This window comes from Salvelinus sp. IW2-2015, linkage group LG4q.1:29 (genome assembly GCF_002910315.2).
Source record: "Salvelinus sp. IW2-2015 linkage group LG4q.1:29, ASM291031v2, whole genome shotgun sequence".
Lineage (NCBI taxonomy): Eukaryota > Metazoa > Chordata > Actinopteri > Salmoniformes > Salmonidae > Salvelinus > Salvelinus sp. IW2-2015.
This window is the reverse complement of record NC_036842.1, coordinates 80,100,663-80,127,987: the sequence shown is the minus strand read 5'-3', so window position 1 is coordinate 80,127,987 and position 27,325 is coordinate 80,100,663. Positions and strand designations below refer to the sequence as shown.

Sequence of the window (27,325 nt, the reverse complement as noted above, 5' to 3'; positions counted from 1 at the left end):
TATATCATTTCCAGCCATCCCTGAAGTGTGTGTGGTTATGTTCTGTAGAGTCTTGTGGGGCTGTATCATTATCACCCAGCTCCAAACACAGCCTTTCATAACGGCTCCACCCACAGCACTCCTGAACGCTCCCAGAATGCACATCACGTTGGCCAATAAAATGAGAAATATGACCCAATAACAGAGTAGAGATAACCTGCGTAGGTGGTTAGGATGAGGAAGGGAGGGAGGAGTGAAAGAGGGGAAGGAGGCATTATCATATGTAACTCATGTGTAGCTCTGACAATAGCAGACAATATCACTGCAGGATGAGGAGAGCTATGAGGGCAGAGGAGAAGAGAAGAAGGGAGGAGGAGAAAAGAAGGGAGGAGAAGAAGGGATGAGGGGAAGAGAAGAAGGAAGGCCTCTAAACTGAATAGCTGTGGCATTAGAGGGCTCAATCTGGTGTTTGGGTAAACAGCAACCACAGAGGTATTTGATGTACGGAGCACCCTGTCACGCTCTACCTAGTCAGTTCTAAATCTCTGGTATTTAGTAAAATGGTGGTATTTATTATTTTAAAATGTTACTGCATTTTTCTCCCCAATTTCGATCTTATCTCATAATGCGAGCTCCGAAACATGACCGGCCAAACCGTGCTTCTTAACACCCGCCTGCTTAACCATGAAGCCAGCCGCACAAAGATGTCGGAGGAAACACTGTTCACCTGACGACCGAAGTCAGCCTGCAGGCCCCCGGCCCACAACAAGGAGACGCTAGAGTGCGATGAGCCAAGTAAAGCCCCACCGGCCAAACCCTCCCCTAACCCGGACAACGCTGGGCCAATTGTGCACCGCCCTATGGGACGCCCGATCACGGTCGGTTGTGATACAGCCCGGGATCGATGCAGTGCCTTAGACCGCTGCGCCACTCGGGAGGCCCAAAATGGTGGTATTCAAATCATACACAGTACTGCTTCAACTAAGTGGCTGAAGCAGGGTATTGCCAGTGAAAGTAATGGACAGATATTGCATTGGGAGAATTCTGCTGGTGGTGCTGCTGCTGTGGTGTCTCTCACTAGCTGCTCGCATTGATTTATATATAAGCAGGCAACATCTTTGATGATACAGTAAATCAACATGGTCTCATTGGAATATGTCAAAATAGTGACATTTAACCATTGAAATGTGTCACCCAAGTAGTAAACAGAGGGGGCGAGGAGCATGTCCTACAGTACAGTAACAACAAGGGTGTTTCTCTGCTGCAGTCTGGACAGACATGGCATTGCATAAACAATATATTCCAGAGATCGTCATCATTACACCACACTTATTCATTAGTGTTATTCCACAACAATGACTCTGTTTCAAAACCATTTGCCACATCAAGAACAACACACAGTCATAACTACGCACAACAAGCACACACAGAGCCAGATTCACACACCCTCCCACCAACACACACAGAGCCAGATTCACACACCCTCCCACCAACACACACAGAGCCAGATTCACACACCCTCCCACCAACACACACAGAGCACAGATTCCCAAAATACACCACTCCCACGAACAAACACACAGAGCCCAGATTCACACACCCTCCCCAACACACACAAGCCAGAATTCACACATCCGCTCCCACCAACACACACAGAGCCAGACTCACACCCTCCACCAACAACCAACAAGCAGCCAGATATTCACACACCACTCCCACAAACACAACACAGAGCCAAGAATTCACACACCACCCCTCTCCCACACCACACACAGAGCCAGATTCACACCCACCCTCCCACTCAACACACACAGAGCCAGATTCACCACCACCTCCCACAACGACACACACAGCCAGATCACACAAACCTCCACCAACACACACAGAGCCAGATCTACAACACACACCCTCCCACCAACACAAAACAATTTCAAGGCACAGCATGCTCACAGCAAAAAAAAGCATGGGCTACACACGCGATGCCACCTACACACACACACACACACACCATGGTTACAAAAGCATGGCGCATCAACACCCTACCCAGTCTCTGTTAAGCAACTGTCTCTTCTGTCGCATCTATTAATACATGTCTCTTTCAGAGGCTGAACATGGTAGCAGCACACTCTACACAGTAACACACAAGCAGCTACATACCACATTGGCAGTCACAGAGGAATGACACATAGACTTACAGTGTGGATTCCGTGCTGTGGCTGCAGTGAAGGAGACCCTCTTACCTCTGTATTACTGTTTGACTGGGATGGCTGCCAGACCTCGTCCCTCACACCCTCATCCACCTCACTCTGGTAGGAAGATACAGCATTACACAGGAGAGATCCTACAGTGCTGCTGGGAGCTTGGAGAAAGTATCTCTCTTCTCGTCTCAACTCTCTCTCTCTCTCTGCCTTTCTGCTTTCCTCGAGGTCAGGAGAAAATATCCGTCAGCTGAGGGGTGGCTTCCTCTCACAACGGAGCGTCAGTAAATGCTGTGGCTCAGCGAGTCTTCCTACAGAACCACCAACTCAGCGCACTATGGCAGTATTAGCCCATCATGATCCTCAGATAGACCCAGCCTTTCTCTCCTCTCATTCTCTGTCTGCCAACGGCCACCTTCACAACGACAGACAGAAAGATTACTACAGGGGTCCATGCCACTTCCAGGACAGACAGACAGGATTACTAAAAGGGTCCAGGCCCCTCCAGGATAGACAGGATTACTAAAGGGTCCAGGCCCCTCCAGGATAGACAGGTTACTAAAGGGTCCAGGCCCTCCAGGACAGACAGGATTACTAAAGGGTCCAGGCCCTCCAGGATAGACAGGATTTACTAAAGGGTCCAGGCCCCTCCCAGCATTAGACAGGATTACTAAAGGGTCCAGGCCCCTCCAGGACATGACAGGATTACTAAAGGGTCCAGGCCCCTCCAGGACAGACAGGATTATAAAGGCGCCTCACAGGAAGCGGTACTACCAGGCCCTCCAGGATACGAGACAGGATTACTAAAGGGTCCAGGCCCCCTCCAGGAGACTATGAGGATTCTAAAAAAGGGTCCAGGCCTCCAGGACAGACAGGATTACTAAGGTCCGCATCCAGTAAGCCAGGATTACTAAAGGGTCCAGCCTCCAGGATAGACAGGATTACTAAAGGGTCCAGGCCCCTCCAGGATAGACAGGATTACTTAAAGGGTCAGGCCGCCCTCCAGGATAGACAGGATTACTAAAGGGTCCAGGCCCCTCCAGGACAGACAGGATTACTAAAGGGTCCAGGCCCCTCCAGGATAGACAGGATTACTAAAGGGTACAGTATGTTAAATTTGTGTGACTGTCCTTGTCTATCAATGTATCAGTGTTTTGTTACTTGTCACATTTTGTGTGTTTTGTGGTCTCCAGAAGGAGTAGCTGCTGCTTCTGCAGAAGCTAATTTGGATCCAAATAGACAAATAAGTACAATACAGGTGGAAGATGTAAATTGCTATCCCCATGAGCGTACCACCCTCCTTCAGGCCATGGATGAAGCATGCAATGATTTCAATACAGACCTACACTAAGTGTACAAAACATTATTAACCTGCTCTTTCCATGACAGACTGACCAGGTGAAAGCTATAATCCCTTATTGATGTCACTTGTTAAATCCACTTCAATCAGTGTAGACGATGGGGAGGAGACAGATTAAAGAAAGATTTTTAAACCTTGAGACAATTGAGACATGGATTGTGTATGCGTGTTATTCAGATGGTGAATGGGCAAGACAAAATATTGAAGTGCCTTTGAATGGGGTATGGCAGTAGGTGCCAGGCACACCAGTTTGTGTCAAGAACTGCAAGGCTGCTGTGTTTTTCACAAACAACAGTTTCCCGTRTGTATAAAGAATGGTCCTCCACCCAAAGGACATCCAGCCAACTTGACACAACTGTGGGAAGCATTGGAGTCAATATGGGCCAGCATCCATGTGGAACGCTTCCGACACCTTGTGGAGTCCATGCCCCGACAAATTGAGGCTGTTCTGAGGGCAAAGGGGAGGGGGTTGCAACTCAATGTTAGGAAGGTGTTCTTAATGTTTTAAACACTCAGTCATTGTATGTCAGGCTTGGATTCGCCATGCCAAAAGATTTTTCCCAAAATGCATAAAAAATGAGGATATTTAGAGCGATGCCGATGAGAACCTACGGCCAAATGCTCAAGACAGGCTTGATACAAACTAGTGCCTACTAAACATTGTGAAATATGTCTTCAAAGATCACACCTTTGATCACACATGGGATGAAAATGATGGAAATATGATATTCAGTCAATTGTAATGGGTAGTGTATTGTCTAATGTGAAAACACTGTACTGTAGCACACTACATTCAAAGGGAAATTTTGAAACATGTATCTTAACATTTCTTTACTATTGGATTCCCTCAAGGGAATGTTCTATCGTGCATCACAGACAGACTGGTAGTCAATACCATTGACACCTGTCATCCAAATCAGTCACCAATCCCCATTCACCCCTCCCTCCTTACTACCATGCTAAAGCACCTGAGCCGACTTTGTTGTAAGTGCAGGTTGTGCAACATAGGAGCACATTAGCTACTGTCAATGCTACTAACCCTGTGAATGACATGGTAAACACAGTGGGAGGCTGGGAGCTCTAGGGGGTCTGTGTCCTAGTAACCACACATCAAAAAGGCAACAATGTAAAGGTACTGGAAACCAACAGTAGCCTACATTATGATAGGCTTGGGTTGTCTTAGTAGTGAGTGGAGTGGATTTCCATTGGTAACAATGCGTAGTTTTAAGCTTTGATACTGTACTGTACTTTCCACATCTCTTATGAGCAGTTATGCACCTACACTGTTTATCACTGTTGTTACAAATTACATTGATGCCTGGAGGCTACAGATGCACATTCATCCATAACACATTCTCCTCACTTCCACATTGTTGCCAGGGTCTAAAATGTTTAAAGGGAGAACATTTCGTACATTCTCAAGTATCTGCATTAGGCTAAATGATGCCACACACACTACACCAGTGGAGGCTGCTGAGGGGAGGACGGCTCATAATAATGGCTGGAACGTAGCAAATGGAATGGCATCAAACACCTGGAAACCATGTATTTGACACCATTCCACTAATTCTGCTCCAGACATTACCACGAGCCCATTCTCCCCAATAAAGGTGCCACCAACATCCTGTGAACTACATATTTACTCAAACACACACTCACCCGTCTTACAAGAGTGATGACCTCACTTTCAACAGAGCGTTCTCTTTGTTTAGAAGTGAATGAAGCTCACCACATGGTATTTTGTAATGAGATGGCACCACCGTGTGGTTGCATCTGGTACTTAACGTCTTCGGACATGAACGCATTACTGTAGCAGCCTATGAAAACCAGATTGACCTCCCTGGATGAAACAGCACTGCTAAGAGAACTGTATTAAGAAATAAACTGCATACACAGAGAAATTGTGTGCTCTGCAAAATACATAATCATCATTTTACAAACTACTTTCAGGGGAAAATTAGAATGATAAGCAGATGTTATGTGAGAATGAAATATGTTTTGCTTCTTAATCAGTTGCATGTTATACTCATGGCGATAGAATAATACAGTATTAAATAACTTAGGACACAAGCAACTTGGGTTTAATTGGTTTTTAAAAGCGTTTCTTTTGGAACAGCATGCACAACACAAATGAAAAACAAACCACACACAGCCTTACACTACTGTTCAAAAGTTTGGGGTCACTTAGAAATGTCCTTTTTGAAAGAAAAGCAAAAAAAATTGTCCATTAAAATAGCATCAAATTGATCAGAAATACAGTGAGACATTGTTAATGTTGTAAATGACTATTGTAGCTGGAAACGTCAGATTTTTTATGGAATATCTAAATAGGAGTAGAGGCCCATTATTCACAACCATCACTCCTGTGTTCCAGTGGCAATTTGTGTTAACTAATCCAAGTTCATCCTTTTCAAAGGCTAATTGATCATTAGAAAAACCTTTTGCAATTATGTTAGCACAGCTGAAAGCTGTTGTGCTGATTAAAGAAGCAATACAACTGGCCTTCTTTAGACTAGTTAGTATCTGGAGCGTCAGCATTTGTAGGTTCGATTACAGGCACAAAATGGCCACACACAAAGAACTTTCTTCTGAAAATCGTTAGTCTATTCTTGTTCTGAGAAATTAAGGCTATTCCATGTGAGAAATTGCCAAGAAACTGAAGATCTCATACAACGCTGTGTACTACACCCTTCACAGAACAGCGCAAACTGGCTCTAACCAGAATAGAAAGAGGAGTGGGAGGCCCCGGTGCACAAATGAGCAAGAGGACAAGTACATTTGTGTATCTAGTTAGAGAAACAGACGCCTCACAAGTCCTCAACTGGCAGCTTCAATAAATAGTACCCGCAAAACACCAGTCTCAACGTCAACAGTGAAGAGGCGACTTCGGGAGGCCTTTTAGGCAGAGTTCCTCTGTCCACTGTCTGTGTTCTTTTGCCCATCTCAATCTTTTATTTTTATTGGCCAGTCTGAGATATGGCTTTTTCTTTGCAACTCTGCCTTTTAAAATGATAAACTTGGATTAGCTAACACAACGTGTCATTGGAACACAGGAGTGATGGTTGCTGATAATGGGCCTCTGTACGCATATGTAGATATTCCATAAAAAAATTGCCATTTCCAGCTACAATAGTCATTTACAACATTAACAATGTCTACACTGTATTTCTGAAAAATGTGCTTTTCTTTCAAAAACAAGGACATTTCTAAGTGACCCCAAACTTTTGAACGGTAGTGTACATGAATGAAACATGCAACTTAACTCAAGTCAAACACATTAAACATGGTTGGTCCAGCCAACACAAAGTATGATCTTCACAATAAAACAAGACAACAGTCAAAAACAAAGGGAAAACGTCTCTCATTAAATCTGAGAGATGTGCATGGGAGTTGCAGAACCAGCAGGTGGAGGCATACAGTACATTGTACATTTGTCATTTAACAGACACTCTTTTCCAGTACAGTATGGTACAGCACAGTGTTGTGAATGAAGCCAATCAGACCAACTAGGAGTGAAATCACTACACGTAACTCAGTTTACAATCTAACTGCATGGGTGAAAATCTTAGACTACATCCAGAAACAGTGTTGAATATTAGATGGTGCTAAACCACGCACTTTAGCACCAACTGTTAAGACCTATAGAACCCTTGCTGAGAGAAAATCCTTTAACTTAATATTGAGACTACAGTAGTTACAAAATGCCATACAGTACTGTACTATGAACCCATACAGCCAGTTTTTGTTGGAGTGAACAGAGCCGGGTTAAGACTCTCGAACAGACAGACAGGCAAGTAGTATGAGACAGGATGGGAGGCATTAGTATGAGAGCACCAAAGGGAGGGGGATCCAGACAGGTACATGTTGGTCATGAGGAGCCATAGTAGTGTGTGTCTGGTGTACAGTACTGTAGCCGGTGCATGTAGCCTAGTGGTTAAGAGTGTTAGGGCAGTAACCACAAGGCCACTAGTTCAAATCCCTGAGCTGACTAGGAGAAAAATCTGTTGATGTTCCCTTGTGCAAGGCACTTAACCCTAATTGCTCCTGTAAGTTGCTTTGGATAAGAGTGTTGTGGAGTGAAACCTTGGGACAATGTTCAACACTGATATAGTATTAATCTATCCAAGTTAGTGAATACATGTAGCTTAACCCTACAACTAAAATCAATAATTTATCTTTTATTTTATTGAAATGAAACATCACTTCAATGCCCACAGCAAAGCAATGTGTGTGGAGTTTGTTGAAAACGTTACTGAACAAAATGTTTAAAAAAATATTGAACAAAGACATATGGAGCAAATAAAACACGGAGGCAAGTCCATTCAAGAATAAAAAGAACATAAAATGCACAAAACATCTCAAGTTGACAGATTGACTGAGCAGTAAACTGTGAACAATTAAAACACAGTACACGTAGCTGAACATGTCAATAGTGCATGAAAAAAGGAGGAAATAGATTAAGAATACCTGGAGATTGAACGCGTGTGAGCACTGACCCTGTTTCTCAGCTGAGAAAATACTGCATTTCCTTCAGCAATACAATGCATAATTGACTTGACCTATGAATCTTTCAATTACATTTCAGTTGGTGTGGCCTGAAGGATATTCACTGAGAAAAGCCAAGTGCAACCCAGTAGTTTGCATACAGTGAATTAAATAGATCAGATTGCCGGATCTGTTAGATTCATACAATTGAATAGGCACTGCAATCTGCATGTAAAGGTACTGTCAATCATTTAGATTTGTTTGCAGGTCAGAAAACGTTATAAAATGCCACAAATTAATTATTATACACAATAAATGATCTTAGTGTAATATCTATAGAAATAATGTTGTCATATCAGTTCACCATATGTTGGCATTTAAAGTCTTAACAAGGTAGCATCCTCAACAACCTGGATATATAAGGTCAAATGTGGACATTGTGCTGAAGATGTTGACAACAAAGTCAATGTAGTTGCATTGGTAAAGTAATGTTTATTACCATTTTATTTGGGCATTTTTATTTTTCAGAAATGTGGTGGGTACTCTCTTCGTTCGCAGGACTTTATCCTGCTAACTGTTCCGTATGTCCAAACTGAATTTGGTAAAAGGGCTTTTATGTACTCTGCGCCATCGCCTTGGAATGCCTTTGTTGTTTTATGATTTCATTATATCCCTGTGGTTTTTACTAGATTACTTGTAGTTTGTCTGTTATGGTGTAATGACTTGGTGCTGCTTATCTTTGCCAGGACGCTCTTGAAAAAGAGATTTCAAATCTTAATGAGCCCTTCCTGGTTAAATAAAAAAAAATGTATGGGAGTAACTGCAGTATAATTATTGCAGCTCTCTGTGTCTAGTGTTGTCCCCCCGAACTCTGACTTTAGCTGTATAGTAGATTGAGACAGTTGAACTGACTCACTCTGTCACAACACAAGGCATTGTGTGGCTCATGGCGTAAAACAATGTAGAACAACTTCATCCTGCACCTGGGAATACTGGTTTCACGGAGTGTGCATATCACCCCTCAATATCATGGCAGAAAACACAAAGCGTTTAAAGAAGCACCAGAAGATGGAGGAGAAGAGCCTCTTCAAAAACAAAACCTGTATAGTAATGGTAAGAAGCATCACCCGTGAAAGGTAACATGGTATCAATGTTTGGAGCCTAAATGAAAGATGTTCTACAGATAGAGAAAGACCACTGTACTGTAAAATATTGTTAGGATGTCAAGGCAGCATGAGAGAGAATATCAAAGTACATTGCTTATTATCATCATCATCACACACACACAGTCTAGACTGCTGTTTAAAAAGAACAAAAGCAACAACACCTCAAATTAAAAACAACTGGGCAGGGATCAGTGGTCATGGCCAACCATTCAGTTCACACCTTCTCCCTTAAACCTCTAGGGTCACTTATACTGTAGTACACTGTATGCTATAGGACAGTCTGGGTCAGAGACAGGAGTCTGGGTCAGAGAGCCAGAGCTTAGAGAACAGGTCATTCATATAATGACCCCATCTATGCTTAGGCTACTAGTGGCATATATGATGTCATCTCATTCAGTTTGGTCTAGTTTGCCAATAGCCACCTTGACGCAGCCCAGCAGTACTGTCTCTCTCCTGTACAAAGGAACTTCCATGGGAAGCATTGCTAGGTTGGAGCAGGCAGGCAGGGGCAGCGGTATGACTGGTGGATGTAGCAGTAGAGGTTCAGTGAGGACCAGAGGAGGCCGTCTGTCTCAGCTGTGGTAACTGGGCACGGCTTGCTGTTTCTGGGAGAGGCGCAGCAGCTCCTCCCTGATGGCCTTGATGAGGGAGGCTGAGGAGTGGTTGGGGGGAGAGGACTCCTCGGGGGGGTAGATGTCCAGGTGGGCAGAGGGCTCCCTTAGGGCACTCCTACTAGGAATCTGGAACATAGAGGAGGAGTCAGGGTAGCCCAGAAGAACCTGAAGCACACAGGGAAGGAGGGAACGAAGAAGAGGCAAAAGAGAAGAGTTAAGGAGAAAATAGGACATTTCACTACACTTACCGATATATATTAAGGGATAGTTAATGTACAGATTGACAGCTGGGAGGTAGAAGAACTAGAGTGAACCAACATCCAGAACTACAGAAGTCAAACAGATATGGAGCAGCAATAGAGCATAGAACAACAAGCATGTCATTGTCCTGTATATTTAGAAGACAGCTTGAAGAGGAAAATGGAGGTACAGTAAGTCTCATAAGGCAGTGTGAAGCCAGAGCAGGACTCACAGGGTCTCTGGTGGGTCTGAAGTCACCGTCAGAGTAGGGTGCCCAACCTGAGCCTCCAGTCTGACCTGGAGGTGCCCTGCCCCCCAATGGGTACCCCCCCTTGATCCGGCTCCCAAGATCCACCTGGTTCAGGTGATTGAGCTGGTTACCTACAAACAGATACGCGCACACACACACACAAAAAACACATCAACCCTCAGCCATTTTTGACACTTAATCCTCTGTCACTTCTAATATGCTTTGATGCAATCCTTCAGTTGAAATGCACTCTGTGCAGCACCAGCACTCAAGCAGGCAGAGTACATATATACAGTTAAAGTCGGAAGTTTACATACACCTTAGCCAAATACATTTAAACTCAGTTTTTCACAATTCCTGACATTTAATCCAAGTAAAAATTCCCTGTCTTAGGTCAGTTAGGATCACCACTTTATTTTAAGAATGTGAAATGTCAGAATAATAGAAGAGAGAATGATTTATTTCAGCTTTTATTTCTTTCATCACATTCCCAGTGGGTCGGAAGTTTACATACACTCAATTAATATTTGGTAGCATTGCCTTTAAATTGTTTAACTTGGGTCAAACATTTCGGGTAGCCTTCCACAAGCTTCCCACAATAAATTGGGTGAATTTTGGCCCATTCCTCCTGACAGAGCTGGTGTAACTGAGTCAGGTTTGTAGGCCTCCTTGCTCATACACACTTTTCAGTTCTGCCCACAAATGTTCTATAGGATTAAGGTCAGGGCTTTGTGATGGCCACTCCAATACCTTGACTTTGAGGTTCTTAATTAAGCCATTTTGCCACAACATTGGAAGTATGCTTGGGGTCATTGTCCATTTGGAAGACCCATTTGCGACCAAGCTTTAACTTCCTGACTGATGTCTTGAGATGTTGCTTCAATATATCCACCACATTTTCCCTTCTCATGATGCCATCTATTTTGTGAAATGCACCAGTGCCTCCTGCAGCAAAACACCCCCACAACATGATGCTGCCACCCCTGTGCTTCACAGTTGGGATGGTGTTCTTCGGCTTGCAAGCCTCCTCCTTTGTCCTCCAAACATAACGATGGTCATTATGGTCAAACAGTTCTATTTTTGTTTCATCAGACCAGAGGACATTTCTCCAAAAAGTATGATCTTTGCCCCCATGTGCAGTTGCAAACCGTAGTCTGGCTTTTTTATGGCGGTTTTGGAGCAGTGGCTTCTTCCTTGCTGAGTGGCCTTTCAGCTTATGTCGATATAGGACTCGTTTTACTGTGGATATAGATACTTTTGTACCTGTTTCCTCCAGCATCTTCACAAGGTCCTTTGCTGTTGTTCTGGGATTGATTTTCACTTGTCGCACCAAAGTGCATTCATCTCTAGGAGACAGAATGCGTCTCCTTCCTGAGCGGTATGACAATGCGTGGTCCCATGGTGTTTATACTTGCGCACTATTGCTCGTACAGATGAACGTGGTACCTTCAGGTGTTTGGAAATTGCTTCCATTGATGAACCAGACTTGTGGAGGTCTACAATTTATTTTCTGAGATCTTGGCTGATTTCCTTTGATTTTCCCATGATATCAACAAAGAGGCACAGAGTTTGAAGGTAGGCCTTGAAATACATCCACAAGTACACCTCCAATTGACTCAAATAATGTCAATTAGCCTATCAGAAGCTTCTAAAGCCATGACATCATTTTCTGGAATTTTCCAAGCTGTTTAAAGGCACAGTCAACTTAGTGTATGTAAACTTCTGACCCACTGGAATTGTGATACAGTGAATTATAAGTGAAATAATCTATCTGTAAACAATTGTTGGAAAAATTACTTGTGTCATGCACAAAGTAGATGTCCTAACCGACTTGCCAAAACTATAGTTTGTAAACAAGAAGTGGAGTGGTTGAAAAACTAGTTTTAATAACTCCAACCTAAGTGTATGTAAACTTCCGACTTCAACTGTATATGAACTCTCACAGCAAGCCCACAGCCAACCCCAGACTCTTTAATTATTCAATAGAGACAAGGCTGTTTGAGGCTGGCAGGTTTATGGGAGGGGGTGAGTGGTCTGGCTTAGACACAATGGCATACATTCAGTGAATGTTGAGTTGTGTGTGTATGCGTGCATGCACCCGTATGTGTACCTGTGGTGCCCCCTACTGGCCGTGGCCTGGTAGACGAGGGCAGGTCTTCAGTGTACAGGCCCCTGTTGGAGTAGTGGCTCTCTGGGCGGAGCTGGTCAACATGTCCTGGGTCACCTGGTGGGTAGCTGAAGCCCAGGCCCTGTCTGAAATACACACAATCTCAAATATTGTTCCTACAGAACAATATCATAGCTTCTATTGTATCATGCATCAATTGTACAGAAGTGTCGGTCAATATTTCAGTGTGTGGTATGTGTGTTTGTGTGTGTGACGTGTACACGTGTGTCTCTACATATAAGTATTTGCCTGGGTGTGTAAACTAATCAATTATCCAAAAGAAGATCGACCAAAGCAATCGCCACCATGTCTGTGTTTTATTGGGCAGTTAGGAGCCCATCAAATAAAGATGGTCCAGACTAAATCATGTATGAGGCCCAACTCCCTGGCCTGCGCATAGACACCTGCAAGGGAGAGCATCCCCCCACTAAAGAACTGGGGCTATAGATAATGTATGGATCAATGTAGCCTAGAGTCATCTGAGGAAAACTTAATAAAAAATACTCCTCCTTTTCTCTCAGAGTTAGTTAGCTACACATAGTATTACATTCAATAACATATTATGACGCATATACACATGATATTGTATCTCTGTGGTAAGCTACTCACCTCTGTTGTAAGCCTTGGAGTGAAGGAGGGGACATTCCTAACTCAGCGTATCTCTGAGGAGAGAAACAGGCATATTGTCAGGACAAAGACACACAGACACTGGGAAAACTCCAGGGACCTCACTGAAGCTTGCAGATCATGTACAATCAAAACAGATAGCACCCAATAACCCAGAATAAATCAAGATAAAGCTGGAGCATAACATGGATATTTCTATTGACTGAATTTTACATGACCCTTTGATACATTTTGGCTGAGAGTCTAGAATCGTACAGCACAGTAATTGGTGTTTTGCAGGAAACATGTTTAAATAACCTATGGGCTTTTCTGGTTTGTGTTGGATGTTATTTTCCTTCTCTAAAAGTGACCTTTCAGAGAAGGCTAATGCACTGAACCAGAACAGAGGAATTCAGAACTCTTTCTACACCTGAGCTAGCTAACTGGTTATATATTGGCCTGGTTTTAGACAGAGCTCTTACTCTCTGAATTCATTTCAAATGACTGGGGGTGAACTTTATAAAACAAAACAGGAACGGTCTAAGAAAATATTTATTTAGAGCAGCTGAATAGACTATTTGCTCTGATCAAATAGCCTATAATCTGTAGCATATATGTTCTGGTCTTGCTTCAAATGCCCTAAAATGAATTTTGAACAGCAGACAGTGTTATATTTAAGAAAGGAATGCAGTGTAAATCTAAAGCGATGGCATATCCACTATAAATATAGTGTTGGCATTTGTTTGAAGCCGTTGCATCAGGAGTGGAAACTCCCTGATTCATATACATCATTTATGATATACTGCTCCTTCGTCTGAGTACACAAAACATTAAGAACACCTGATCTTTCCATGACAGACTGACCAGGTGAAATCTATGATCCCTTATTAGCCTCCCGAGTGGCGCAGCGGTCTAAGGCACTGTATCTCAGTGCAAGAGGCGTCACTGCAGTGCCTGGTTTGAATCCAGGCTACATCACATCTGGCCGTGATTGGGTGGCGCACAATGGGCCCAGCGTTGGCCGGGGTAGGCCGTCATTGTAAATAAGAATTTGTTCTTAACTGACTTGCCTAGTTAAATAACAATTAAAAAAGTTATTGATGTCACTTGTTAAATCCACTTGAATCATTGTAGATGAAGGGGAGGAGACAGGTTAAAGAAGCATTTTTAAGCCTCGAGACAATTGAGACATTGTGTGCCATTTAGAGGGCGCACCGGTTTGTGTCAAGAACTAGAAAGCTGCTGGGTTTTTCCACACACAAATGTTTCTTATGTGTATCAAAAATGGTCCACGACCCAAAGGACATCCAGCCAACTTGACAGAACTGTGGGAAGCAATGGAGTCAACATGGGCCAATATCCCTGTGGAACGCTTTCGACACCTTGTAGAGCCTATGCCCTGACAAATTGAGGCTGTTCTGAGGGCAAATAGGGGGGTGATGCTCCATATTAGGAAGGTGTTCCTAATGTTTGGTATACTCAGTGTATATAATTCTGTAAATCTTTCTAATATAATCAGAGTTAATTTAAATCGGAACATATATGTAGAGTATTCCAGAGCAGGCTGAAGTCACATTTACAGTACAGTTGTGCTAGGTAATCAATAGGTTACAGTACAGTTGTGCTAGGTAATCAATATTGAAAGGCCTAGTACTTACTGAGGAGAAAGGGCTGAGGGCTGGGTAGGTAGTACCCCAGGGGCGGGCTCCACCACGAGGTGGGGGGCTGGAGCTGGGGGGGTTGGAGTTGACCCCGGGCAGGGTGATGCCGGCCGTGCTGCCCTGGGAGGTGGGGGAGACCAGGGCGAAGGCATCGTCCAGCAGGGAGTGCATCTGCTGCCTGGCCTCCTCGATGGAGGGCTGGGGGGGCATGTAGGGGGGCGGGGGAGGGGCGTGCCCCGGAGGGGGCGAGATGTGGCCCAGGAACACGTCGTCGTTGGGGGAGGGGGTCCCGGACTCTGGGGCCTGGTCAGGGTCCGACTGGGAACAATACAGGGTTCATACACATTTTGAGATGGAATTTCATGACTTTTCCATGACTTCTCCACGACATTTAACCAAATTTCCATGACCAACGATTGGCGGCGTCTCTATGTACATATACAAAAGTAAGTGTAATGTGATATAGACACTGGGCGCCTGCTCTCTGATCCCATACCCTCTCCTGTTGTTGAGCAAGGAACTTAACTCCCCCCCCAAAGTAAAGCACCCCTTTATCCTTGCTCTGATTGAGATCTCCATTGGAAGAATATTGATGTATGTTTGTCTGTGTGAGTGGTATGTCTGTGTGAGTGGTTTGTCTGTGTGAGTGTACCAGTGGAGGCTGGTGGGAGGAGCTATTAAAGGAATATAGAATGGGATAAATGGAACGGACTCAAACGTGGCTTCCATATGTTTGATTCTGTTCCATTTCCCATTCCAGCCATTACAATGAGTCAGTCCTTATAGCTCCTCCCACCAGCCTCCACTGGTGTATACAATATGTTCCACAGGTATACCCACCACATAGGCCACGTTGTTGACCCCAGGGTATTTCCTGTAGGTGCCATCACTGTCGTTGGAGATGAGGCGGTCCTTGTCTGCGTCAGTCAGGCTGCCGTTCAGCTGGTGCTTCTTCTTCTGCTTGGGAGAACGCCTCCCCCTGCCACTGAGACACATGTCAATACAGAGTAGTAGCCCAAACACACTAAAATGGCACCCTATTCCCTATAGCTCACAAATGTTGACCACTTGGTCTGAAAATGGCACCCTATTCCCTATACTGCACTACTTTTTACCTATATAGTGCACTCAAAAGAAGTACACTCAAAAGTAGTGCGCTATATAGGGAATAGGGCTCTATTCCAGATGCAACCACAGAGACAGAATCAAAACTTTTAGGCCAGGAATCATCTACTGGTCGTTTGGAATGGAATCCCAGCAATTTGAATAGAGACATCAGACTGTTCAGGGTTTATTATTTAATGGAGATAGCTTTTTCTGTTTCCCTAACATGTTTGCAAACTGAAGGTGCATTTTTATAATATGTTATACAGTGTATTTGGAAAGTTTTCAGACCCCTTGAATATTTCCAAATTTTGTTACAGCCTTATTCTAAAATGGAATAAATTGTTTTTATCCCATCAATCTACACACAATAACCCATAATGACAAAGCATTAAAAGTTTTACAGTATTCAGACCCTTTATTCAGTACTTTGTTGAAGCATCTTTGGCAGCGAGTCTTCTTGGGTCTGACGCTACAAGCTTGGCACTCCTGTATTTGGGGAGTTTCTCTCATTCTTCTCTGGAGATCCTCTCAAGCTGTCAGGTTGGATGGGGAGCGTTGCTGCACAGCTATTTTCAGGTCTCTCCAGAGATGTTCAACCAGGTTCAAGTCCGGGCTCTGGCTGGGCCACTCAAGGACATTCGGAGACTTGTCCCGAAGCCACTCCTGCGCTGTCTTAGCTGAGTGCTTAGGGTTGTTTTCCTGTTGGAAGGTGAACCTTTGCCTCAGTCTGAGGTCCTGAGTGCTCTGGAGCAGTTTTTCATCAAGGATCTCTCTGTACTTTGCTCCATTCATCTTTCCCTCGATCCTGACTACCCAGTCCCTGCCGCTGAAAAATATCCCCACAGCATGATGCTGCCACCACCATGCTTCACCGTAGGGATGGTGCCAGGTGTCCTCCAGATGTAACGCTTGGCATTCAGGCCAAAGAGTTCAATTTTGGTTTCATCAGACCAGAGAATCTTGTTACTCATGGTGTAAGAATCTTTAGGTGCCTTTTGCCAAACTCCAAGTGGTGGCTGTCAGGTGCCTTTTACTGAGGAGTGGCTTCCGTCTGGTCACTCTACGATAAAGGCCTGATTGATGGAGTGCTGCAGAGATGTTTGTCCTTCTGGAATGTTCTCCCATCTCCACAGAGGAACTCTGAAGCTCTGTCAGAGTGACCATCAGGATCTTGGTCACCTCCCTCACCAAGGCCTTTCTCCCGATTGCTCAGTTTGGCCAGGCGGACAGCTCTAGGAAAAGTCTTGGTGGTTCCAAACTTCTTCCATTTAAGAATGATGGAGGCCACTGTGTTATCGGGGACCTTCAATGCTGCAGAAATGTTTTGGTACCCTTCCCCAGATCTGTGCCTCGACACAATCCTGTCTCGGGGCTCTAAGGACAATTCCTTCGACCTCATGGCTTGGTTTTTACTCTGACATGCATTGTCAACTGTGGGACCTTATATAGACAGGTGTGTGCCTTTCCAAATCATGTCCAATCAATTGAATTTACCACAGGTGGACTCCAATCAAGTCGTAGAAACATCTCAAGGATGGTCAATGGAAACAGGACACACCTGAGCTCAATTTCGAGTCTCATAGCAAAGGGTCTGAATACCTATGTTTTTGTTTTTATTATAATAAATTTACTACCATTTCTAAAAGCCTGTTTTCACTTTGCCATTATTGGGTATTATGTGAAGACTGATGAGGAAAATGTTTTATTTAATACATTTTAGAATAAGGCTGTAACATAACAAAATGTGGAAAATGTCCAATGTCAAAACGTCTCTCACACCGGTAGATTTCTCCTCATTGTGACTGCTAAACGCATGCAATGCAGAACAATCTGAAAGACACTGAAAGTTTCTCCAGAGTTCAAAGTTATCACAACAAAACAAATTTGTCAAAACATTTCTGGATGGTGTACATCTCCAAAAATAATTTTTCTATGTCAGTCATTTGCAAAAATAGCTGGATGACTATTTCTCTTGAGAATAGGTTTTAAAATGAGAAACATACAGACATACTGATATCATAAGAGTAACAATTAACTTAAAAATAATTATCTAGCTAAATTATCTAACGTCATTGGCAGATAATTTTGCTTATTTTAACCCCCAAAAAGCGTAATACAAGTAATTTAGGAACTAGCTTTCTTGAGATGAATAGAGGTGTCCCCCAGGGTTCCATTTAGCTCCTGTGTTGTTCTCAATTTGTATTAATGATTTGGGAAATGGGATGCAACCAGCAAAGTACCATCTATATGCAGATGATACAGTCATATATTCATGTGCTCCTTCTCTGGTACAGGCTGTTGAAGAGCTCCAGACTGCTTTTCAGTCACTGAAAAACTGGTCTTGAATATACAAAAAACTAAATTCATTACCTTTATCAGAGCTAGAACTCTGCCAGAGAATATTAGCATTGTCACATCTGGTGGCTTATCCATTGAAAAAGTGTCTTCCTACAAATACCTAGGTATTTGGCCTGGTGGGAGATCTGTCAACGTGCCCTTGAGCAGGGCATTGACCCTGGATGCTTCTGTGTGTCGCTCTGAATGGGAGTCTGTTGGATGACTGGTATGATCCAACTTGTAAGTCGCTCTGGATAAGAGCGTCTGCTAAATGACTTAAATGTAAATGTAAATGTATGATGTAGTTGTTGAGCGGCTTCACTGCAAGTATATTGTATGTTTTGGATATTCAATAAAAAAATACCTAGATATTTGGTTGGATGACAAGTTGTCCTTTAACGTTCATGTGGATAATCTTGTGACAAAGCTTAAATTGAAATTGGGTTTTTATTTTCATAATAAGTCTTGCTTCCCTATAGAAAGAAGCTTGTTCAGGCCACTTTTCTCTCTGTAATTGATTATGGTGACTTGTGCATGCAACCTCCGTCTTGCAGAGACTGGACTCTGTTTATAATGCATCCTTGCGCTTTATTACAAATGCCAAGTCACTCACCCACTATTGCACCTTGTACGAAATGGTAGGTTGGACCTCACTTTATTTGCGCAGAAAGATACATTTGTATGTGTTCATCTACAAAGCCCTTTTGGGTAAACTCCCTCTTTACCTCTGTAGTCTGATCTCCTACACCAGCAGCAGTTACCATACCCGGTCTGCTAGGTGGTTGCTACTTAAAACTTCTTCTTAAGAGGGGGCGCTGTTTTCACTTTGTGAAAAAATCGTGCCCAAATTAAACGGCCTCGTACTCTGTTCTAGATCATACAATATGCATATTATTATTACTATTGGATAGAAAACACTCTGAAGTTTCTAAAACTGTGAATTATATCTGTGAGTAAAACTGAACTCATTTGGCAGCAAACTTCCAWATAGGAAGTGAAAATTCTGAAAATGAGGCTCTGTGTCAGGGCCTGCCTATTCAACTGGCTTATATTTATGGATCTGTATGCACTTCATACGCCTTCCACTAGATGTCAACAGGCAGTAGAAGGTTGAATGGGGTGTCTATCTTGATGTGAGGCCGAATGAGAGCTTTTGGAGTGACAGGTCCGCTCTTTTGTCAGTTTTCAACGGCGCACAGGGGAACTCCACATTGTCTTCTGAAATGCGTTACGTATACACTACGAAATGCTCCGGCTCTGATTTTATTGGATATATATGAGAAGAACATCAAGAAAGTAGGATTTTCAACCGAGTTTGACCAGTTTATTCGACGTTTATTGGGAATTTTTGAATTTTTCGTTCGGGGCGCAACGATTTCTTGGACACGTGAGCTCCACATGGCTAGCCAAAGTTGCTAATTCGACAGAAGAAATGGACATTCTAAAACCAAACAACGATTTATTCTGGAACTAGGACTCCTTGCACAACATTCTGATGGAAGATCATCAAAAGTAAGAGAATATTTATGATGTTATTTCGTATTTTTGTGTTTTATGTTGGCTCCAACAAGGCGGAGAATTGTAGGGCGCTGTCTCACAATATTGCATGCTGTATGTTGTACTAAAGTTATTTTTAAAAATCTAACACAGCGGTTGCATTAAGAACCAGWGTATCTTTCATTTGCTGTACAACATGTATTTTTTAGTAAAGTTTNTTAGATTAGGTGACTGTCCAAAATATCTCCGGACATTTTGGTGCATTGTGGCTACGTATTCACAATGTAAAACCACGATTTGCAGCTCTAAATATGCACATTTTCGAACAAAACATAAATGTATTGTATAACATGATGTTATAAGACTGTCATCTGATGAAGTTGTCCAGTGATTCATTTTATCATTTTATCTCTATTTCTGGGTTTTGTGAAAGCTATGTTGGCGGTGAATAAATGGCGTTGTGTGTTTGGCTATTGTGGTGAGCTAATAGAAATATATATTGTGTTTTCGCTGTAAAACACTTTTTTTTTTAAATCGGAAATATTGGCTGGATTCACAAGATGTTTATCTTTCATTTGCTGTACACCATGTATTTTTCATAAATGTTTTATGATGAGTATTTATGTATTTCACGTTGCTCTCTGTAATTATTCTGGCTGTTTTGGTGCTATTTGTGATGGTGGCTGCAATGTAAAACTACGATTTATACCTCAAATATGCACATTTTCGAACAAAACATAAATGTATTGTATAACATGATGTTATAAGACTGTCATCTGATGAAGTTGTTCAAGGTTAGTGATTAATTTTATCTCTATTTGTGGGTTTGGTGAAAGCTACCTATGCGGTGGAAACATGGTGAAAACATGGCGTTGTGTGTTTGGCTATTGTGGTKAGCTAATATAAATACATATTGTGTTTTCGCTGTAAAACACATCTGSGTCTCAATGGGCTTTTCCTGGTTAAATAAAAGGCAAAATAAAAAAATTAAATGATTTTATTAAGACGATTAAGAYGATTAAGGTGAAATATCTTGAAAAATATCTTGAAATTTGACATTTGATAATTTAGCTTGGTAAGAAAACCTTTTTTTAAGTGAATTATCACTCAATATAAGATCTTTAGACTTGCTTAGATTTAACTTTTTGCAGTGTGCAGCTTCCTCCGATACATGTTGCCTACTGTACGCACACCCCTCCCTGTGTGCACCCTACCCCTCCTCTACCCCAAAAAACACTGACCTCTTTTTAGGCTCCATGAACAGTGAGGGCATGTGGATGTCAGGGTCCAGGATCTTGTYGATCTGCATCTGGGCCTTGTGGTAGATGTGGTCCTGGTCCTTGGGGTCAGTGGTCAGACCATTGTCTACCATGTCGTCCATGGCAGGGAAGTCATAGTGACCCTTCCTCTTGGCCCGCAGACGGATCTTGTTACGGTGGTGCTCGATCTCAGACTTATGCCTCAACGCCACCTGGATCTAAATAATAGACATGACTGCAGTGAGAAACACCTGGCCAGACGCAACTTTACTATACATAATGTATATTTCATTTAACCATGATTTATATACACTGAGTGTATAAAACATGAGGAACCCCTTCCTAATATTGAGTTGCACCCCTTTTTGCCCTCAGAACAGTCTCAATTCGTCGGGGCATGGACTCTACAAGGTGTCGAAAGCGTTCCACAGGGATGCTGGCCCATGTTGACTCCAATGCTTCCCACAGTTGTGTCAAATTGTCTGGATGTCCTTTGGGTGGTGGACCATTCCTGATACACACAGGAAATTGTTGGATGTGAAAAACCCAGCAGCGTTGCAGTTCTTGACACACTCAAACCGGTGCGCCTGGCACCTACTACCATACCCCGTTCAAAGGCACTTCAATATTTTGTCTTGCCATTCAGCCTCAGAATGGCACAAATATATAATCAAGGCTTAAAAATCTTTCTTTAACCTGTCTCCTCTCCTTCATCCACACTGATTGAAGTGGATTTAACTAGTGACATCARTAAGGGATCCTAGCTTTCACCTGGTCAGTCTATGTCATGAAAGGGCAGGTGTTCCTGATGTTTTCTACACTCAGTGTAGGTTAGTCTCATTGACATAAAATCAATTTTCTCTGTATGTCCAGACAGGAGGGAGAATAGAGAGGATCACAGACGTCTACTGTTTATACATGCTCCATGTAAGGTAATGAATGACATTACTGTAACCTGTATACATGTCTGCGTAAGAGTGTTAGTGTGTGGGCGGGTCAGTGTCTCACCTCCTTGTTAAAGCTGCTGTGTGTCTCTGGCCCTCTGCCGTTAATACCGTTGACAGTGGGGCTGTGGTGCTGGGGCGGGACAGCCATGGGCTGCGGGACAGCCATGGGCTGCATGGCGATCAGCTGAATCTTATTGGACAGGCGACGGGTGCCGTCGGCTGAGCGCGACATGCGGTCCACATGCTCAAAGATTGAGGCAGAGGAGAGATGCTCGTCATGGCCGTTCATGGGAGGAGGACCTGAAGGAGATCAGGGAGGTTGTTTAAGGTCAACATCACAACTGGTTCGATTCCAGGCTGTATCACAACTGGACGTGATTGGGAGTCCCATAGGGCGGTGCACGATTGGCCCAGCGTCGTCTGGGTTTGGCCGGTGTAGGCTGTCATTGTAAATAAGAATTTGTTCTTAACTGACTTGCCTAGTTAAATAAAGGTTAAATAAAAAAAGTCACAGGTGTCATGTAACTCTTTACACCACCAGGGGGCAGATCCTTTATTCAGCAAGGGAAGTCAATGAGAACAAATGTTCTCAAATTCTCTTTTACAATAACTAGCATTCTCTGTGCACGGATGATTCTTATCGGCACTGAATTGGATGAATCATTTAACCATTATCCAGATGATTTGTAATGATGACAAGTCTGATGTTTACCAATGTAAGACACTTATTCAGATGTTTGGTAGCCTACAAGGAACTACAAGAAAAAGGTCTAAGCTTGTTGTTCAAGATTYATTGTTCCCCACCTCTGGGAGGTGACATCTCAATAGTGGTGATTGATGAGATGCACAACACAAAGCAATCATAACACAATGGACGTCACATCACGGTCCCACAGACAGCAGCTACAAGTCACAAAGCCTCATGTCTACAACACCGACAGACAGAAGAATAACTCTTACCAATTCTATTCTTTCCTGCAAGCCACAAAGTTAAGGGAAAACAGAAAGAAAGATTGAAGTTAAAAAGAATGCAATCCTTCTTGAAATATATTGACATAAGCTACAGTTTGTCCTTACATTTCAATAGACCTAGGTCAGAGACAGTCTCAGACATTAGAAAAAATACTTGAAGTCTTTGCATAGCTCTGCACTACCTCATCATAGTTGTGTATACACTACTCTGAGTGCTATGTCAGGTCTTGGACCATGTCTATACACTACTCTGAGTGCTATGCCAGGTCTTGGACCATGTCTATACACTACCACCTAAGAGTGCTATGTCAGGTCTTGGACCATGTTATACACTACCCTGAGTGCTATGCCAGGTCTTGGACCATGTCTATACATTACTGAGTGCTATGTCAGGTCTTGGACCATGTGTATACACTACACCGAGTGCTATGTCAGGTCTTGGACCATGTGTATACACTACCCGAGTGCTATGCCAGGTCTTGGCCATGTGTATCACTACTCTGGTGCTATGTCAGGTCTTGACCATGTGTATACATCTTATGTCAGGTCTTGGACCAAGTGTATACACACTGAGTGCTATGTCAGGTCTTGGACCATGTGTATACACTACACTGAGTGCTATGTCAAGGTTTGGACCATGTGTATATCTACTCTGAGTGCTATGTCAGGTTTGAACCATGTGTATACGCTATGTCAGGTCTTGGACCATGTGTATACACCACTGAGTGCTATGTCAGGCTTTGGACATGTGTATACACTACATGAGTGCTATGTCAGGTCTTGGACCATGTGTATACACTACTTTGAGTGCTATGTCAGGTCTTGGACCATGTGTATACACCACTGAGTGCTATGTCAGGTCTTGGACTATGTGTATACACTACATTGAGTGCTATGTCAGGTCTTGGACCATGTGTATACACTACTCTGAGTGCTATGTCAGGTCTTGGACCATGTGTATACACTACTTTGAGTGCTATGTCAGTCTTGGACATCCATAGCAGAATCAGGACAGACAGGCGAGAGGGCAGCGCAACTCATTTAGAAGAAGAAATGCCAGTGCTGATAATAACAGTTGGTCTCCTAACCTCAGCTAATATTTAGACTAAGGGGAAAAGGGACGGAGGTTGTTTAGCATGCTGAGGAGCAGCCCTGAGAGGTAGAATGTGTGTGCGAGAGGTAGTGTGTGTTTGTGCGAGAGTAGTGTGTGTTTGTGAGAGGTAGTGTGTGTGTGTGCGAGAGTAGTGTGTGTGTAGGTGTGTCTGTGTGTGTGCGAGAGGTAGTGTGTTTGTGGGTAGTGTGTTGTGGGGAGAGTAGTGTGTGTGTGTGGTGGAGTGAGGTGTGTGTGTGCGAGAGGTAGTGTGTGTGTGCGAAGGTAGTGTGTGTGTGCGAGAGGTAGTGTGTGTGTGCGAGAGGTAGTGTGTGTGTGTGTGCGAGAGGTAGTGTGTGTGTGTGTGCGAGAGAGTGCTGGTGTGTGTGTGTGTGAGAGGTAGTGTTTGTGTGCGAGAGGTAGCGTGTGTGTGTGAAGTAGTGTGTGTGTGTGGAGAGTAGTGTGTGTGTGTGTGCGAGAGGTGGTGTGTGTGGAGAGGTAGTGTGTGTGTGCGAGAGGTAGTGTGGTGGGTGTTGAGAGTAGTGTGTGTGTGTTGCTAAGACACAGTGTGTGTGTGTGCTGTGTGCGAGAGGTAGTGTGTGTTTGTGAGAGGTAGTGTGTGTGTGTGGCGAGGTGTGTGTGGTGTGTGAAGTAGTGTGTGTGTGTGTGGAGAGGTAGTGTGTGTGTGTGTGCGAGAGGTAGTGTGTGTGTGCGAGAGGTAGTGCGTGTGTGTGCGAGAGGTAGTGTGTGTGTGCGAGAGTGGGTGTGTGTGGAGAGGTAGGTGTTGTGTGCGAGAGGTAGCGGTGTGTGTGCGAGAGGTTAGCGTGTGGTGTGCGAGAGGTAGCGTGTGTGTGCGAGAGGTAGTGTGTGGTGCGAGGGTAGTGTGTGTGCGAGAGGTAGCGTGTGTGTGCGAGAGGTAGCGTGTGTGTGCGAGAGGTAGCGTGTGTGTGCGAGAGGTAGCGTGTGTGTGCGAGAGTAGCGTGTGTGTGCGAGAGGTGTGTGTGTGTGTGTGCGAGCGAGGGTAGCGTGTGTGTGTGTGCGAGAGGTAGCATGTGTGTGCGAGAGGTAGTGTGTGTGTGTGTGAGAGGTAGTGTGTGTGTGTTGGCAAGCACAGTGTGTGTGTGTGTGCGAGAGGTAGTGTGTGTGTGTGTGTGAGAGGTAGTGTGTGTGTGTGTGTGCGAGAGGTAGTGTGTGTGTGTGCGAGAGGTAGTGTGTGTGTGTGAGAGGTAGTGTGTGTGCGGAGGGTAGTGTGTGTGAGAGTAGTGTGTGTGTGTTGGTAAGACACAGTGTGAGTGTGTGTAAGTGTACGGCAGAGAGCAGGAGGAAGGGATGTGACGTCGTACTGCTGGAACCTTTCCTCTGTGGTGAGTCAGGTCAGTCTGTGTCTGGCTGGCGTTGACCCTGTCTGCACAGTTTACACACTCAGCAACCAGGCCCAGAGGGGCACAAGACAGGCCTACCTCCCTTTCACACTAACGCAGTCTCTCCTCCTTCTGTCTCTCTCTGTCTCTCCTTCGCTCCTGGTCTATCTATCAGTTGCTTGTATCTCTTCCTCAAAGTCTCTCTATCTCCTGTTTAACCTCTCAACATGAGTTGCTCTTCTCTTTGTCTCTCCTCTCTCCTCCCTCCTCCTCCTCTTCTCTCTTGTACGTGAGAGCATGGATGTGATCCAATGTTGCCATGGACACTTGCCATTTAAACATTGATTGGGATCTTGCGGGCCTGCTTGCTGTCGTTGGCATGGCGAAGGCTCTCAGGTTTCCTCGCTAACTCCTTCTCACGATCACCGGACCAGCGCTCACATGGAGTCCCTGTCCGAGGGAGAGATCCTGTCCCTGAAAACACGCACCACCATGTCTTGAAGCAAATAGGTGTACATGCACACATGTAAGAACACACATACGACACGTGCACACATACACTACCGTTAAAGTTTGGGTCACTTAGAAATGTCCTTGTTATTAAAAGAAAATATATTTTTTGTCATTAAAATAATATAAAATTGATCAGAATACAGTGTAGACATTGTTAATGTTGGAAATCACTATTTTAGCTGGAACGGCAGATCTTTTATGGAATATCTACATAGGCGTACAGAGGCCCATTATCAGCAACCATCACTCCTGTTTTCCAATGGCCCGTTGTGTTAGCTAATCCAAGTTTTATCATTTTTTTTTTAACTAGAAACTTTGATTAGCTAACACAACGTGCCATTGGAACACAGGAGTGATGGTTGCTGATAATGGGCCTCTGTACGCCTATGTAGATATTACATAAATCAGCCGTTTCCAGCTACAATAGTCATTTACAACATTAACAATGTCTACACTGTATTTTCGATCAATTTGATGTTATTTTAATGAACCAAAAATGCTTTCCTTTTAAAAACAAGGATATTTCTAGTGACCCCAAACTTTTGAACGGTAGTGTACATACTTAGTGCTTTTTAAAAATAGGTCAACAGAACAAAACACTATAGTTATCAATCCATCAAGGGAAATCCTTTTTGTAATGGCTTTTCTTCGAAAGAAATACACTTTTTGTCGTAATCGATCACCAGTATTATTCCATTGACAGTATCATTAAATTCCTATCCAACACTTTTAGAACAGCTGTCCAGAATGGAAGACATATCTTTTAATGCGCTACATTAGTGACAATGTGACAGCAAACCCATCACACTCATCACGGATTGAGAGTGCTCACTGCCACTCCAGCATTCAAGCCTAATTTATCTGCTATTAGCTAAAGCAATTAGCGAGAGAATGATCTTTTAGTCAGAGCGACCATTCTGTCTCACGAGAATAGACCATCTCGTATTGACACCATTGATTGAGCTGTGATGGTGTGATTGTGAAGAGCCAGCGTTAGGTTACTCTGAAACTGCTGTGTGGTCATGGTGCGAAAATTAACTGAGCGGGCGACAGTAGAAAGTATATGTTACTGCTTATTTTTCTACCTGGCTTATATTGCATAGAAGGAATTCTCCTAACAAAAGACAACAAATATCTATTGTCTGTATTGTATTAATAATTGTTTAAGATGTGCTGTTGTGAATGGAACATCTTTCAAAGCATTTTTCTACTGGAATCTCTTTGCTGAGGTGAATGAGGAGCACGCACACACGCAAGTAGCACGTAGTCACAAAAACTGTCGCGGTCTACTGACCTTCCTCGTCTGCGTGTGCTGCGGGACGCCTTGGTGGAGGAGACGGAGGTCCTTTCGACCTGGGTGGTGGGGACCTCACCATTCTTGGAGGGGCAGTACCTTGGTTGGAGTCCATTAAAACTCGTTTATCACCACTCCACAAAAACTATAGTTTTGGCAAATTGGTTTAGGATATCTACTTGTGCATGACACAAGATCATTTTTCAACAATTGTTTTACGCA

General features: G+C 43.6%; 1 protein-coding gene across 3 annotated transcripts in view; it reads right to left on the bottom strand.

The window, feature by feature from the left end:
• Positions 1-5,612: 5,612 nt before the first annotated feature.
• The window catches only part of LOC111962600 (UPF0606 protein KIAA1549-like), a 97,772-nt gene continuing 76,059 nt past the window's right edge, over positions 5,613-27,325 (bottom strand). For 2 of the 3 annotated variants that reach the window (XM_023985784.2, XM_023985783.2), the window contains exons 14-21: positions 21,935-22,173; positions 20,909-21,144; positions 15,567-15,711; positions 14,724-15,044; positions 13,069-13,121; positions 12,403-12,545; positions 10,275-10,423; positions 5,613-9,967 (exon numbers count right to left, since the gene is read on the bottom strand). In XM_023985784.2, the coding sequence (XP_023841552.1) occupies positions 9,761-9,967; positions 10,275-10,423; positions 12,403-12,545; positions 13,069-13,121; positions 14,724-15,044; positions 15,567-15,711; positions 20,909-21,144; positions 21,935-22,173 (1,493 nt within the window). In that variant the 3' untranslated portion in view covers positions 5,613-9,760. The remainder of the gene's footprint in view (positions 9,968-10,274; positions 10,424-12,402; positions 12,546-13,068; positions 13,122-14,723; positions 15,045-15,566; positions 15,712-20,908; positions 21,145-21,934; positions 22,174-27,325) is intronic. The other variant, XM_023985785.2, reaches the window with a different exon arrangement.